The following is a 16,792-nucleotide window of genomic DNA, read 5'->3' as shown; positions in this document are numbered from 1 at the left end:
AAGCATGAAATTTTGAGCAGTTTTTTGCAACATGAAGCAGTGGTCACAGGTTTTTGCCACGCAGAGAAATATGGATGTGTTGCAAGTCATGATCAATTTAGGCTTTGCATTTGTTGAATAAAATATGATTCTATAGTTATGATATAATTATATAAATATTGTATTGAAAATGTAAAACATCAGCAGGTATACCAAATAAAATAAACAGCAAATTTTGAAGTGTTCTTTTTGAAAATATCTAGTTGTCTGGCTTCATATGTATATAATATTATACATAAAAACGTGTGTATAAATATGTGTACACACACACACACACACACATTCTAAAATTGTGGAAATATTCAGTCTTTACTTTGTAGTTCACATCAAAAAGAGCAGCTTTGGATTTGTGATTTTGTTCTGTCAAAGTGCTGCTCCGAAACATTAATAACATCAGAATTGACTCTCACTCTATTAATACCAGTTGGGAGTTCCCTTACAGTCTTTATGATTCTGATCAGTGCAGTCAGAATCAGCTTGAAAGGTCAAGTAGAGCAAAAATTACTAAATCGCCAGGCTCTTCTGCTCAAAGCTAATTTTTGAGTAAAACAGCTGGCTGCACACAGCGCCGTGGTGACTTCAGAATTCAAGTCCCATCAAAGCAGAAGCAAATGAGGAGCATTACATACAAGATGATACATCTATTTTTACACCAGTGACTTTACTGGCATGAGTTCATAGAACTCTAATGAAGCATTGAAGAGACAATCAGACGTCATTCATGTAGTTATGTAGTTCAGTTGATTTGGTGTCTTGGCCTTGGTGGAATGTGAAGTGGGCATCTCACAATACTAAGTCCATTACTTAAACATTGAATCAATCCATATTACACAATGTTTTCATATAGGCCTTAATGTAAAAATATGTGATATCTTGTAGAATTGAATGAGAAAGAAGAAGGAAATATCTTATGTGGGACCATTTGTTACTGAGAAACAAATTGGATTTTGCTGAAAAGGGATTACATAACATCACATAAGTTACTAAGGGAAACTATGAAGAACTGAAATGTTTAAGTATTAACCAAAAGCAAAATTCACAGGAAGCAGCAAAAAATGGAAGAAATGACAACAGTGGTTTTGCTGCCTTCCCTGTCTGTACACCGCATTCACAGCATTTCAGCAAGATCCCAATCTGTAAATTACCCCATAATAGCAATGCAACCCATTGCCTTTTGGATTGTTTAGCAGATCTGTTAGAATAGATCAGATATTGTTGCCTGTGAAAAGGAACATACTTTATCAGGGTCTGAGGCAGGGTAAATAAGTAGTAAGTCAAGAACGTATGTTGTGTTGTTTATTTCTGGGGTGCATTTTAATTTAGAATACAAAATAAAATAAACATCACAGCAGAGCTTCATGCACCTGCTATTTCAGTACCGTGGACAGTGACACAGAAGCCCTGATGATGTGTTTGTCCTGTTTATTCCAATGAACTTTGAAAATATATAGGAACTCACGACCCACCGTACTTCATTGTTCCCTTGACTGAATATTAATTTGAAATGAAATGTGCAGTGACATAAGGCACTATCTCTTACCAATAGGAAATGAATGATTTAGCTATGATAAACATTATCATATCAGTCGGCTATACTATGACATACTCCACTAATAAACCGTCAACCTTTCCTGATTAAAATTAGTTCTATAACATACTTGTAATTAGATAAGGCTGAAAGTAACGTGTTTAAAGTGACTGTGGGCCTTGGCTATTTCAGTTCTACCAGGTTCAAACTTAAGGTGCTATTATATTAATAATATCCAATAGTACACTGTGAAGATAGGTAAACCAGGTAAATGTTTGGGAGAACCAAAGACCCCATAGAAATGCTTTCGATGACAACTGGAAAAGTTCAATAAGACATTACACAGTGGATTGTGCCAAAAGAAAAGGAATTTAAAGTGTGGGTCGTTTTAGTTCACAGAACACACAACACACACACACACACACACACACACACACACACACACACACACACACACACACACACACACACACACACACACACACACACACACACACACACACACACACACACACACACACACACACACACACACACTGCTGGTGATATTATTCTCCTAATGAAGCAGCATAACAACAGTTGTTTAAATCTATTCTTTCGGGAAGAGCATCTAAATGGATTGCGCCCAGCGGCCGCAGCATTGGTCTCCCAGTATCCCAGTGCTCCCAGTCCCAGAATATAGCCAATAATGTGAGAGGGGCGGGGAGCAGCGCGCTCTGCAGACCCAGTGTGAGTCTGAGAGTGCCGGAGAGGCAGCGGGCGGGCAGCGGTGGCAGAAATGAGCTCACGGCTCTGAAGCACAACTCAATTTTCAGTCGAGCATCTGGGAGACTTGGGACGAGTAGTTGTTTTTGTCTTTTTTTGCAGTGGTTTCTGCTCGTGGTACTGGCGGCTGAAGCAGGAGCGGAAAGGTTTACACTTAAATTCCGACGCTCAGCACTAACTGTCGCCTCACCTGCACGGCCGGTCAAGAGGTCCACTGTGATTAAAAAAAAAAAAAAAAAAGAAGAAAAGGAAAAATGCATCCTGATAAACATTTACCCGAACTGGTGGCAGAGAAAAACAGCCTGGATCCTTCTTGTGTGCATGCGGTGCGACTGCTTGCAAATGGTGAGTCAGGTATGTTGTTAAATGTTATCTACTGTGAGCTTTCTGCACTTGGTTGTCAGTGGCATTCACCATGTTTCTGCAAATGAAAACACCATTACACTGCATTGAAGGGAGTAGGGTGATCTTATTTAAGCTTATTTCAAAACACTGCTCTTGACTCTTAAAGCATTTTTTTTTTTTTGGAAGTGACTGTGTGATGTGTTTTCAGTGGAGAATGCTCCTCATGGGCTCTGGTGAGGAAGTTTCCTTCTATTTTCTGGTATGGAGTGAACAAATGCAGGAAAGTGCTCATTGCAAAGTCAGAAATTCACCTCTGATTCTAACCCGATGGGCTCCAAGGTCAGCTGGCACCTGGAAACACCTGGAAAATAAAGGAAAAAGTGCACAGAGTTCTCCTGGAGTTGGAGGAGCGATTAGCCAGAATTTGTAAATCATTGGAGTTACACTTTTTTGTTTGCGACATATGCTAATCCTTCTCTAACAAAGTGTCATGTCAGAAATAATCTGGTTTTCTTCAAATTTAACATCCAACCCGAGTTTTCCAAATTAAAATGAATATTGAATATATCAAATTAAATATCGGGTTAATATTTTAAGTACCGTCCACATACCACTGTATTAGTATACTGTACAGTATATAAATATACTGTATATATGTAGAGTCATGTTTAATTGTATGTTTATCTTAATGTGCTTTTTCGTAACAGTTTCAACTTCAATTCTCACTACTTAAAACAACTGGCCTCTGTCATCAAGGTCACAGAAGACACCTATAGCCACTGAGACAGATGTTGTGTAGCCTCTTGTCTGACTTCATGTTACAGTATGTCAAGGACAGTATACTCAGGCTCAGCTTGCTCCATGTAAAGTTGTATGTCATGCTGCAGGTGGCCTTGGTTTCATTCGTAAGCTGTGAATGTGTCACTTTTGAGATGAAACCCATCAGAAAATGCAAGTACAAAAACTCATCTCAATTCATCCTCTCTAAGGATGTGATTTTTAAAAAAATATTTTTCAATGCAAACCAACACAAGATGCTCTCTTATTACACAGCCTGGAATGCATCATGTAGGTGGGAATGACATTTTTTTCATGTTTGAGTGATGAAGGAATAAACTTTGACTCCAGTTTCATAGACCCAGGGGTGCACAACCTTCCTGGTCTTGCAGGATACAGCTCAAATTACATACAAAGGGAAGAGACGATACCAAAGATGAAACAACAAATGAATCAGAATGCTTTCTATGTTGACTTTAAGCATTCTATTGTTGAGATTCTCCATTATTAAAGTATGATCTAACTGCATTCATCTAGTCATTTTTTTTATAGTTATTGCTTTTATGAAATGCCATGATCTGTCATGAGCGTCTTCTGTTTATGACACATTTGTTAAATGAGATATATTCACACTGTGTTAGATTAATAGGCTTAAATTGGACAGGGTGTTTGTGCTCTGGTGCTCCTCGAGATCTCCTTTTGAAATGTGCTGATGAGACTCCCGCCATTCCCACTCCTGTTGAAAACTGTGATGCAGATGGGATCATCTGTCACCCAGTACACACTGCTAAATTTACTCAAGGCTGACTCACATGGTCATAGTGCAAAAAAAATATTGTCTTTTCATATCCTTCCCAGTGAACAGCAATTAGCATGTCTGGATGGTGTTACATGTTTTTTTCTCTCAGTTCTGTTGATTTATGAGCTCATGTAATTAGGTTAAGATAAAGTTTGTGAATAAATTACACGTAGTCTTTCACCTTAAACTTAGTTCTTCATAATATACAATACAGCATAATATAGTGTACACAGCAATACAGATCAATGCATTAGATAACAAAGCAACATCAATTTCCCTGAGAAGAATGCAGCTTAGAAGATCAGTACAGACAGTGTGCATCATGAGCAGTAGTGGACAATCAGTAGAATAAACTCCGTTCTGTTTTTTTAGTGTCAGCTCAGCCGTGGGCAGCCTGTGAAATAATGTTCATAATTTAACTACTTTTACATGGTTGCTATCTTTTGAGTCAGTCTTTGCACATGGATAATACAGCATCCTGCATATCAGTGGGCAGCAAGAAAAAGTGTTTACAGATTTATCAAAATTTGCAGCTATTTATCACTGAATAGAAAAAAGACCTGCAATCCTATATTATTCTCATAATACATAAACAGCACAACACGGATTTACTGTGGTTTTGTCAACAGCTCTACCTTTATTAAATGGATCATATTTGTGTAAAAATTTTAATTCTGCCACTGCAAAGTCTTTCTTTGAGAAGATTTAAAGCTTTGACAAAGCTCTTCCAGGGGTGGATAGGGATAAAAATGTTTCAGAGTGTGGCCTTGCATTCTTTGATAGTTATTGAAGCATCACAACAGCAAATAGTATTGGAATAACTTTACAGACATTACATACGTGTACATATACCAGTATATATAACTATATATTTGCATAGTTATATATAATTATGTATATATACTAGCGGGAGCCCGTGGAAATTCCATGATAAAACAATAATATCAGACTTCATACCGCACATATGAAAACAAATGTATTGCGACTGTTTATGCTATCCAGCTAGTTTCAGTCAGGATTTGTGGCCATTTTCTGTGTCGTTCCTACTGTTTGAACTCTCTGCACAAAAACTTGAAAATTGTTGGAACAGTTACGACATTCTAAAATTATGTTAACTGGGAAGTCCATGTATAGATATATCTCCTCCTAACATAGCACATGCCTTACGCCATATTGTTTACGTGATTCTTTCTGGCAGATGCGAAGTGATTGGTTGGGCACCGTGATTGGTTGGGTGCTTGATTGACAAGTAGTGGGTGGAGTTGGTGACAGCGTGAGACTTTTCAAGTGAGCTTATTCAAATACAGTGTATAGGTGGGGATAAAAGTTATAGTGCAGAAAAAAGTGTAAGGAAAATAGTTTTACAGCTATGAACTTGTTGCTCACATCTGAAGCTTGGAATTGAGATAGTAGGGAAACAATCAGCCTACATGCGGTTGAACAAAGAAATAACAGCCCAAGTTAACTGATGAGTTTCGGAGCTGTTTGTCGATGGATTATGGACAGGATCGGTTGTTTACTGTCCAAATTTACTACTGGTATATTGACATCATCCACCATCTCCCATAACTCAGACACACACACACACACACACACACACACACACACACACACACACACACACACACACACACACACACACACACACACACACACACACACACACAGTATACACAATAACCAGTGTCTGTGTGTGTGTTACAGATGCACATACACAGTATATATAAAACTTAAACTTTGGTCAGTAAATTTATGTACAGGTATTCCACTTTAATTTGTCTTAATTTGAGAGAAATATGTCATCGTTTTGAAAGAGGGTTGAAGTCATGAAAGGAAGTCATCAAAAGATCAACAGTCCTTGTGTTTTCTTTGCAGTTCTCGCCTACGTGGTATGTATCTCTGTGTTGCCAATGAAACCAATTAGATTTCTAATAAAGAACATCTTACAGAGAGCAAAGAGTGATGCATTTGATGGAAAAGGAAAAGAGCCCAGGTTATGGGAAAAACTGACGCTAATACACAGTTTCAATTCAAGGGGACATTTCTCTACATTTTGTTTTTGCAGTCACGTAATCTAGTTCACATTATCACCATTCTGACAGGGTGTATAATATCTCAATTGCTCCCAGTGCTGTGCTGCTAGGCGCTGTGACAATAAACACAAATCTCCATGAGATTGGAATGATGAAGGCTTCTCTGAATAAAAGATGAGTATAGATAGGGAGACATTAGAGAGCAAGAGCATGAGAAAATTGTGTACAATGTTTTCACTTACAGAGATTTGAACTTAAGTTACGTTTAGATGGATCTCAATTTGCTGAGTTTTAGTTTCATTCAAGTTAAGTTAACTTAAGTTAAAGTTTTTTGTTTCTCATTTTTGCATTTGTTGGAAAAATAATGTAAGTTATCAGCAGTTAATTATGGGTCTGGCCAGGTACTTGTACACAGCGAGAATCTGTGATACTCTGGAGACTGATGAAAATGTTTGACTGAGGGTCCATCAGGCACAAGCTCTGTCCATATTTGGACAATCACCATCAAACTTGAATTCAAATGAATCAGACAGTGCATGAACTCGCAGATGCAGCAATGCACAGCAGCAGTTCACAATTTGGTACTTGTCACCTCCCTTTAACTTCTGCTTGTTTGAATTGTTTTAAGCAGAATATCTCAAAAAATGTTTTTTTTAAATTGCACAAACATTTTCTGGAGAGATGGTCCTTTAAATGGTGAAGATGTTAATTTTGGATGTCTTTCCAGATAAAAGTGTGAACGTGGTGAAGATTTCGCAGCCTTGGTGGAGCTCGGTTCTCTACTGCGTTTGCCATTGTCAGAAATTAGATAGTTATAAATTGAGATGGTAAGCTCTAGTGCTTGATGGGAACAAGATTTAAACATTTTTCAATATTCTGAATATATAAAGTTTTATTTGCTGTTTTTATTTTTGCAGGATCAAAACAAATACAAAAACATTCAAAACTGGCTTTATTGAAAAGACATGTTTTACAATCTTGCAATTGATTTGGATGAATGCAGTCGTCTTCCTCCTGTAGGTGATTCATTTTTTTTGTCTCTCATGTCATTATAATACTAATGCTTACATATTCTGTATTGCTATAATGACTCAGTATCCAGCCCTCATCCTCCACTCAGTGCGACATATAAACACCACCCTGTGCATGATGACCTATCAAAAGGACACAAAAATTACATTTCAGGAAAGTGAAACATTACATTACATATTCGCCTTTTAGGTGATGCTCTTATCAAGAGTGATTTACAATGAGTGCACGGGTCGAATAAGATTAAATTCCAAGGTCATGAACATTTCAGCACTAGGAGTGTGTGGATAAACTGCAGCACTCAGACAATAGATATTAGATATCATATCATGTTTCTGTGCCTCTTGAATGCTCACAGATAACAGGGTGGTTAGGACACAATGAAGAAATAGGTTTGCTCGGGCCAAGCAGTTGTTTGGTGTTCAGGATAGAAGATGAATGGCTGTCTGTGTGAAGCTACGATACAAGTGGGTTGATTGATCACTTGTAAGGGACAGATATGAAGTGTCAGCTATTTTTGGAGTCCAGTATAATTGATCTTAATTTTTTTTAAACCCAACATGCTCATCAAGGTTAACATAGCTGCAATTACATCCACCGGAGGTGTCAGGAACACAGTACTCTTTCCATCTTCCCATCACACTACTGGAACCTGTCAATACACTTCCATCCCTATCCTTAATCACCCTAACCTGCTGCATTTCTTTCTCATCTCTGTCTCTGTCTCTCACTCCTTACTGTCTAACCTAGCGTACAAGTCATCATAAGCCCCTTGTTTGGCTTTTGCTACCTCTACCTTCACCTTACGCTGCATCTCCATGTACTCCTGTCTACTCTTCTCAATCCTCTCAGTGTCTCACTTCTTCTTAGCTAACCTCTTTCTCTGTATACACTCCTGTACCTCCTCATTTCACCACCAAGTCTCCCTATCTACTTTCCTTCCAGATGACACGCCAAGTACTCTCCTACCTGTCTCCCTGATCACATTAGCTGTAGTTGTCCAGTCATCTGGAAGCACCTCCTGACCACCCAGAGCCTGTCTTAACTCCTTCCTAAAAGTCTTGCAACACTCTTCCTTATTCAGCTTCCACCATTTTGTCCTCTGCCTCTGCCTCTTCATCTTCCTCACCACCACAGTCATCCTACACACCACCACCATATGCTGTTTGGTTACACTCTCACCTACAACTACTTTGCAGTCACTGATCTCCTTCAGATTACACCATCTACACTAGATGTAGTCTACCTTTGTGTTCCTACCCCCACTCTTGTACGTCACCCTATGTTCCTGGCTCTTCTGGAAGAAGGTATTCACTAATGCAGATGCTCTGCATCACTTCATCAAAATTCAACCAAAATTTCTCTTTCTTCTCCAGCTCACGTCCTACCTGTGGAGCATACCCACTAACAACATTGAATATCACACCTTCGATTTCTAGCTTCAGACTTTTGTCACGACCCGGCTCGTGAGCCATGACAAAAAGTAGAGATACGCAGTCCTTTAAGGGGAAAAAATATATTTATTTTATAAAAAGAAATAACTGCAAAACAAAAGTCTCAACTATAAGGTGAGTAAAGCAGTTGTGTCTGAATAAGGTGAGAAAAGCGAGCAGCGATGGAACCAAAACAAAACGGGGATGTCTGAGGTAGCTGATCTCAAATACTCTCACTGGGAGACTAGCCAGGTGCTCCCAGTTAGAGGGCTCCGCCTACGTGCCGGTCACCTGCGGATCACAATCACAGACAGACACACCCACCAAAAACACAGCAGCAGGCCTGCTATGCAGGAGGCCGTCACACCCCCCTCCATAAGAATGGGGTCCCAACCCCGGAACCACAAACTACCCACCATACCAAATTAGTTTTAATAAAACTACAAACAAAATTATTTTAGCAAAAGATAAAAAAAATGTGTTACCCCAAAGGAAAACAAAACTGACCTGACGCTTGTCATCCACTCTTGACATGGAGGATTACTGGTGAGGCGCTCTGGACAATGCGTCCGCCACCACATTGTCTGAACCCTTAATATGTCACTCAAATCTGAGTCTCTTTTTACCTCCAGGACATTCCTAGTGAACACCTTCTTCAAGATAACTCCTACTCCATTTTTTCTTCCTATCTACACCATGATAGAACAACTTGAACCCTGCTCCTAAACTTCTAGCCTTGCTACCTTTCCACCTGGTCTCCTGGACACACAGTACTGTATGTCTACCATCCTCCTCTGCATCATGTCAACCAACTCTCTACCTTTTTCTTGTCATGGTTACAACATTCAACCTTCCTACTCTCAGTTCTATACTCTTGGCTTTTCTCTCTCCTCTCTTCCTACAAAAACACTTTCCTCCTCTCCTTCTTCGACCAGCTTCAGTCCAATTTTCACCAGCACCCTGTAGGTGAATAGCACCGATGGCAGTTGTTATTAATCCAGGCCTCGACGGATCCGGTAAGGAAGTCATTGATTTGATTCGTATGTTTGATTTGGCAAAAGTTTTACATCGGATGCCCTTCCTGACACAACCCTCTGTATTTCTCCACTCTTGGGACACTGGCTTGTGCCCTCCTGTAGCTACATTTTGATGCAGTGTTATCATAATTGGAATATAACAAACATGTAGGCATATGACATGTATGTAATAAGGCTAAGGTTTTGTAAAATATATTTTTCTTATTATAATTTCCATGAAACCCAGCAACCTAAACAGACCCATGTAACACTGTTAAACCTTGGCGGAAGTATGTGTCGCATTAAATGCCATCCTTGTTTTGTTTTTTTTAACTACACTTTTTCTTTACTGCTCACCCATCAGTTTTCCTGTTATTCAAGGTTTCTGGTTTTTTAGCCAGCTTTGCAAAATAAAAGGTGAGTAAACAAAGGGAGGGATGCTTACTATGTACATTATTTGTCTCCATAGAGTGGATGTCAAATTCTGTTGACTATGAAGAGGTTCATCTTTATCCTTTGTTTTGTCTCATCAAATCTCAGCCTTTCATCACAGAGTCTGGGGATTAATCCAACCTGTTTTGGAAGAAATACATTTCAGCTGGATTCGTTATAGTGAGCTGTTTCTTTCCCACAAGAAAATTACCCCCCAGCAGTAATTGTCAAATTGATCCCTCCAGCAAAACTTATCAACTGAAAGGTTTCATATTTCACAAATGGCTCCTATTTAGCGATAGAACAAACTGTATTTGTCAATTGTATTGACTGAAAGGTAACAACTGAAATCCAATAAAGCTATGATGTGATGATAAACACCTGAGCAACAAACGTATTAACTCCGACAAATGTTGCAGTTGTCTTTCCAGTTTCTTATCATTGGGCTGCGCGCATGTACTCACTCCCACACACGCATGTACTCACTCACACACGCACACATACTCACACTACAGTGCTTTATATTCACTGTAGCGCTAACATTTAGGCCTGTTTGTGATATTCTTATTTTGTAGCAAAACATACTAAAGCTCCCATTGACATTTGGATTGCTGGAAATTACCACACTGCACAAATTCCGTATAGTCAGTCCATCATCATAAATGCATTCATGGGACAATTCAGTAGAAAAATAATATTTCTTATTCCTCTCTCTTTCTCTCTCTCTCTCTCTCTCTCTCACTCTCTCTCTCTCTCTCTCTCTCTCTCTCTCTCTCTCTCTCTCTCTCGCTCTCTCTCTCATCATGTATCGAGGAAGATGATTTAGTAGCAAATTCAAATGCCACAAAATTGCCACATGTTTGCAATAGAAAATGGCACTAATGTACTGTAATTGGAATACAGATGTGTTTGTATCGAAATTTAAATGATAGTAAGAAGAAACAAACTACGTCGTAAACTTTCGTCGTAAATGTTCTTTTCCACTGCACACTGACCAAAGCAGGTGTCTGTAGTGGTGGCCGGGTGACTGAGCTCATCATCTATTTCAGCTAAACCTCATCTCTAACTCATACAGTTGCCCACATTTATCTGGTGACTGCCCAGTATAACCTTGTTTGGTTTTGTTTTTTCATTATTGACTGCTGAGTAGCTCTTCTGAAGTTTGGACAGTGCAACAGAGGGGATCAAGAGCACCACAGTAGTCAATGAGAGTGTTTCACTCATTCAATCTGCCCAGTGACATGTTTTCATCCTTTTTGAGGACTCAAAGCAGTGACCTTCAAAGCACATGCTGGCTTCTCTGATCCTTAGGCTCCTGTTGCTCTTACTATTTGACCATGATGGTACTGTGATGTAAATGTTTGTTCAGCTTTAAATATTCTATTCTCTCCATATCACACTCATTCTTTCTTGAATTCATAATCCTCTTCTGAGTTCACTGACAGGTTACAGTCCAGAATATGGGTGTATAATCATCCTTATGAGCCATAAAAACACAATTACTTTATTCAAATGACATGACAGCTATGCCCATTTCAAAGTGAAATATTCCACAATGTAGACATAACCCAGAACAAATTCTCTCCCACATGCTCAATGCGAACTACTCAGAACTAATCTTTGAGGGCATCAAGAAACAAAATGCTTGATGAAACCTGGAATTGAGACTAGATGAGCTGGAAAAGCACTTTTAAATCCAAATGAGCTTTAAATGAGCTCTTTTTTGGTGGCATGACTGTAACAAATTCACATGTAAATGTACTCTCCCAAATGACAAAAATGTAAGAACAAAATGATTGCAGATGAATTCCCTGATCTGTCCTCTTCAGGACAACCTCATTATTTGGTTACAAATCAGTGTTAAAAATGTGAGTATGTTGTAGTCCAGATAACAACAATAAAGCTAGTAGCAGGCTTACCAATCCAAAGATAAAAGTCTCCTAAGAATCTCGCTTACCAGGTGTGTTTTGAGTTACCAGCTCAAGTCAACATCCTGTATTGTGACACTTTTATAGCTAAAAGTTCTGACAAATGTCTGAGCAGCTGCAGGGACATTCGCCATGGTGTTCCAGTATTGCCTGTGGCTGCCTGCAGCAGATCTGTAATGATAAGAGAGGTGACGCATTCAGCGCATGTTTGTCAGACATTTCCTTTATGTTAATGCACCATAAATAAAGTAAAGTAAAGCAAAAACGTGGCACGGTGGCGCAGTGGGTAGCGCTGTCGCCTCACAACTTTCTGGACATCCATAACTCTAACACCGTAGGGTGTGTGTGCATGGTTGTCTGTCTTTGTGTGTGGCTTCGCAGTGCACTGGCAACATGCCCGGAGTGTCCCCTGCCTCACGCCCTATGGCAGCTGAGATAGGCTCCAGCTCCCTGTGACCCACTAAGGCGGACGACGCGTCAGAAAATGAATGAATGAATAAAGCAAAAACAAAATTGTTCTCAAGGCCAAAATCTCAAATCCAAGTCAAGTCTCAAGTCATATGTCAAATTTTGAGTCACTGTGCGAGAGACTTTGGTGTACTTGATAGTAATTCAGTAATAGATGTTCAGATATTCAGTCTTGACAAGTGTGTGTGTGTGTGGGGGGGCAACTAGTGTGTCTGTCTGCAGAGCCCCACCACTGCTGTGGTTTTGTCCAGGCTGTGATGTACAGCATATGCTTGCTCACGACAGGTTGTGTTTGATTTAACTCTTCAGATAAGTCACATTAAAGTGTTTTTAAAGGATTCAGAAGGTCCTGCTATCCTGCTATGTGTCACAGTCTCACGTACGGATGTGTGATATGGCAGTGTTGATGTCAACCAGTTTCCATGGGGTTTTGCCTGTGATTCCAGGCAGTCTCTACTTGGTAGCAAACAGCATCACCAGTCTGCAGAGTTCACACAGTTTACCTGATACAGTCCTTTGCAGGCTAAATGATCTGATGATTGGATTTCCAGAAGCAGGTTGTGGAAAGCAGTAACTGGTTGCCCAAAAAATATATGGAATTCTCAAATGTTTCTTCACTAACAGTCATTTTGTGGATGCTGCCCAATTAAGGTAGCTTTGCAGCTTTGTTGAAAGTCATTTCAAAGGGACACTGTTAAAAAAAAAACCAGAGGCATGACGTTCCAATTTAAATGATCTTTCTTGGACAATCGGCCACAATCAGAGAGATAGCGTCACGCTGGAAGAAATCAGAGCATTTCAAGCTGTTGCAGTTTGCTCTTTGTGATTTCACGGACAATAGCAATATCAAGCAAATGACCATAATTCAGACATAAAACTGGGGCCACTGGCTGTAAAAAGAAACTGTAATGAGTCCATATTGGAATTGCTTGGAGCAGAAGCGTCATTAAGTTGGAGTTATTGATGTCCAGAAGGTCAGGCCAAGGAAACGTCTCAGAAGGACCTTCTCTTCACTGGGTACATAAACTAGAGTTTTTTTCAGAGCATACAATTTTCACACAAACTTTTAAGTGGTCTGATTCAAAGATGTTCAATCTTAAAGGTAAATTAAGATGGATGTTTGTTCTTCATTTTATAAAACAGACAATTAAACAGTATATTAATTAAAATATATCACAATTAAAGGCCCAGTTTTATGCTTTTGTTAATTCATGTCATTCAACTGCCAGTTGTCCGGTCAATCATCGTAGTCATGAACTTTTTTAACTTTCAGTAACTTGGTTACTACGTATTTCGCTCTTATTTTTCTCGTGTTTTTTTCTCTTGTTAATAACTGTTAAATTCTCTGCACTAAGCGTGGAGCCGCTTTCTCAGTCTGCCGAACGTGACTCTGTGGCTCCATTGTGTAACCACTACATGGGCTGATCACTGAGGCCACCCTTAAACATTGCAAAGAATTTAAAACACACAGTGTTTGCAAATGGGACAAAAATCAGTGGAGACGACAACAGATGTTTACGGACAGGAGGTAATTAAAGCTGTGTTTCCTGACAATTGCCACAAACAATAAAAGATTGCTGGCTAACAACACTGGGGAGATAAGCTAACGCAGTCTAATGAAACTCGGGACGTTACCTGAGAGGTAAGACAAGCGTATTGCATTTGTGAAGTATATTGAACTGATGGCCTCTGGGTGAAGTCAATACTTTATCTCCGTCCACTAACCTACAACGTAGTGAGGAGGAGGACCAATGGAAGCTAGGACTGTAAAAACAGTACTTACCTGTGTATTCATTTTTATTCTCGCATTTATAATCTATTAAGATTTTTTTCAGTTCTTCATTCTTAAATTCTCTTCATTCTGTGTGTGCGTGCGTGTGTGTGTGTGTGTGTGTGTGTGTGTGTGTGTGTGTGTGTGTGTACTTATCCACTTTTTGTCTCTCACAAGGCTGGAAATGAGTGATGAATTCACGTCCTGATTTCTACCTGGAGTATTTCACATGCCGGGTTTATGTCAATTGACCATAACCTTTGACTGGTAACAGTGAATATCTATTAGGCTGTAAATAAAGACAGGCTTTTTGATAATGAGCTGTGTTGTCACTTGGAATACACACAGCTCTCTCATCACTGAGAAGAGCTAAAGCTGCTTTTTTATAAATCAAAAATAAGACAAAAGTTCTGAATTAGTAGCGTCTTTCTCCTGTATGAAACTGGTTATGTGTTTGCTTTGACTCTGAAGATACGTCTTACGTGGACACGGACACACACACACATACACGTGATGAACTTTCAGCGTGGAGCTCTGAGCCAGGTCTCTACCCCACACTGCCGCCGTAGACTGAACGAAGTCCACCTCGGGGATGATCACTCCCATATCCGGGTGGACAATCAAATATGACTCAATCAATCACTCTGTCTATGACGTCGCACACGGCACTTTATGAATCCGACCGTTTTGATTCTCTCCAGCCATGAATTCCAAAGGATTCCAGATATTTGTTGATGCAGGAAACATTTGTTTTCCAGATTCTAGGAATTGGTAGGGTTATGGAGGACCAGTATGTACATGTTGAGACCTGAAAAAATCTATTTTTTATAATGGGACCCCTTTATTGTTTCAGCTAATGTGTAAGTCTTTTCTTCCTAATGAAATATACAAGTAAGCCAACGGTATTTTAACCTCTCAGCTTAGTCCACAGACTGTTGACTGCTCAGACGAGGGTGAAGTGTTACAGTTTGAATTACCCTCTTGAACGTCTATGAAGCTACTCCGCAGTCATCATTGACTCGATCATGGTCTGGTTCAGGAACATTTCTTGCTGCAGTCTGATAATTCCACCGAGTATCATTTTGTGACACAGGAAGAGCGCTGCTCATTGTGGACTGCGTAGCGTGGCGTACACTTGTCACATCAAGTTCCATAAGATGCATAAATTATCAGTGTTCCAGGACTGTGCCAATCCTTCCAAGACTGTTAATATCCATTTCTTGTATCCTATCTTGCAATAAGGTCGAGGACACACTAGAGGACTACTGGGCCAATTTGCACCAGATTTACACATCCTCCAAAGTTGGATTAAAACCAACGATCTGTAAATCTATTCTTCAGGTGAGAGTTGACAGATCTAATCTTCCAACTGACTTCTACCCGATAACAAACTTTTACATGTGTAATCTGCCATCTGCATAAACTCTGTGCAGTGCAGGGATCACAGACTGCTAGCATCCCACTAGAGCTCAGTTTGCAGAGTGGCACAGTAAACTGAGTGTGACTGTTTGCCTTGTTGTTTTGATTGGAATTACCGAATCATGAGATTACAGGGGGCCATACAAAATTACATATTAAGAGTCAGTGAGATAATCACATATCATTAGATTTAGTTTGCAGTTATGGCACATTTACCGATCAGAGGGATAATAATCAATATTCTGTGATGCATTATTTAATTTCTTATAATTTTTTCCCGGCTTTACGTGACAGTGTTTGGTTGTCACGCTGCAGCTGACTCCAAAGCAGGCGTCAAGATGCTGATTGGTAATTTTCCAGTTGCATTTTTAAAAAAACATTTATGTTCTTATCTGTTTGTTCTTCTGCAGAGATTGGAAAGTATGAAGGAGATGAATTAAGAAAAGATGGTGACATGAAGAAATACCTAGATATCATCAGCAATAAAAATATCAAGCTCTCAGAAAGAGTCCTCATTCCAGTCCAGCAGTACCCAAAGGTAAGAGACCCAACAGCCACATCTGAGAAACGTGGACTCAACAGTGTTGGAATTCTGCATTATTCTTAAATGGCCAGTGCACACTGCAGGATAGTAAGTAAGAGAGGTATTAAAAACCAGTGATGCACATGCAATATGTTTCATTGCTTTTTGTCTTTTATCAGTAGAAGGGGTCTCTCATGACTGTGTAGCTTCACCTGCTCCATTCATTGCACAAATACCTTTGAGCTCAATCCAAACGAATCACCATCGAGATAATAGAAAGTCATTGGACAGCGTCTTTTTTTTTGAGGGAGTCATCAAAAAAGAAAAGTTTTCATGTAGTTAATTGCTCAAGGGTACAGTGAAGAACAATGACCATAAATCACTGCACGACACAGTATTTGTTATTCTGAGTTATGCAATGTCAGTACGACAAAGTTTGAAATGTAGCCTAATGAGGCTGCGCCATCAGGCAGCTAAGCACCAACAC

At 39.5% G+C, this 16,792-nt stretch overlaps 1 protein-coding gene across 9 annotated transcripts in view; it reads left to right on the top strand.

Moving 5' to 3' along the window:
• Positions 1–2,326: 2,326 nt before the first annotated feature.
• khdrbs2 (KH domain containing, RNA binding, signal transduction associated 2) overlaps positions 2,327–16,792 on the top strand; it is a 93,506-nt gene continuing 79,040 nt past the window's right edge. For 5 of the 9 annotated variants that reach the window (XR_011037273.1, XR_011037271.1, XR_011037274.1 and 2 more), the window contains exons 1-2: positions 2,327–2,686; positions 16,193–16,320. Coding sequence is in view for 5 of the 9 variants with exons in the window: in XM_068326762.1 (XP_068182863.1) it covers positions 2,587–2,686; positions 16,193–16,320 (228 nt within the window). In the remaining 4 variants the exon portion in view is untranslated. Of the gene's footprint in view, positions 2,687–15,605; positions 15,705–16,192; positions 16,321–16,792 lie in introns of all 9 variants that reach the window. The other 4 variants (XM_068326763.1, XM_068326766.1, XM_068326764.1 and 1 more) reach the window with 3 other exon arrangements.

The sequence above is a fragment of the Antennarius striatus genome, chromosome 11 (assembly GCF_040054535.1).
Source record: "Antennarius striatus isolate MH-2024 chromosome 11, ASM4005453v1, whole genome shotgun sequence".
NCBI classification, from domain to species: domain Eukaryota; kingdom Metazoa; phylum Chordata; class Actinopteri; order Lophiiformes; family Antennariidae; genus Antennarius; species Antennarius striatus.
The sequence above is the reverse complement of the archived record's forward strand: the minus strand, read 5'-3'. Positions and strand labels throughout refer to the sequence as shown.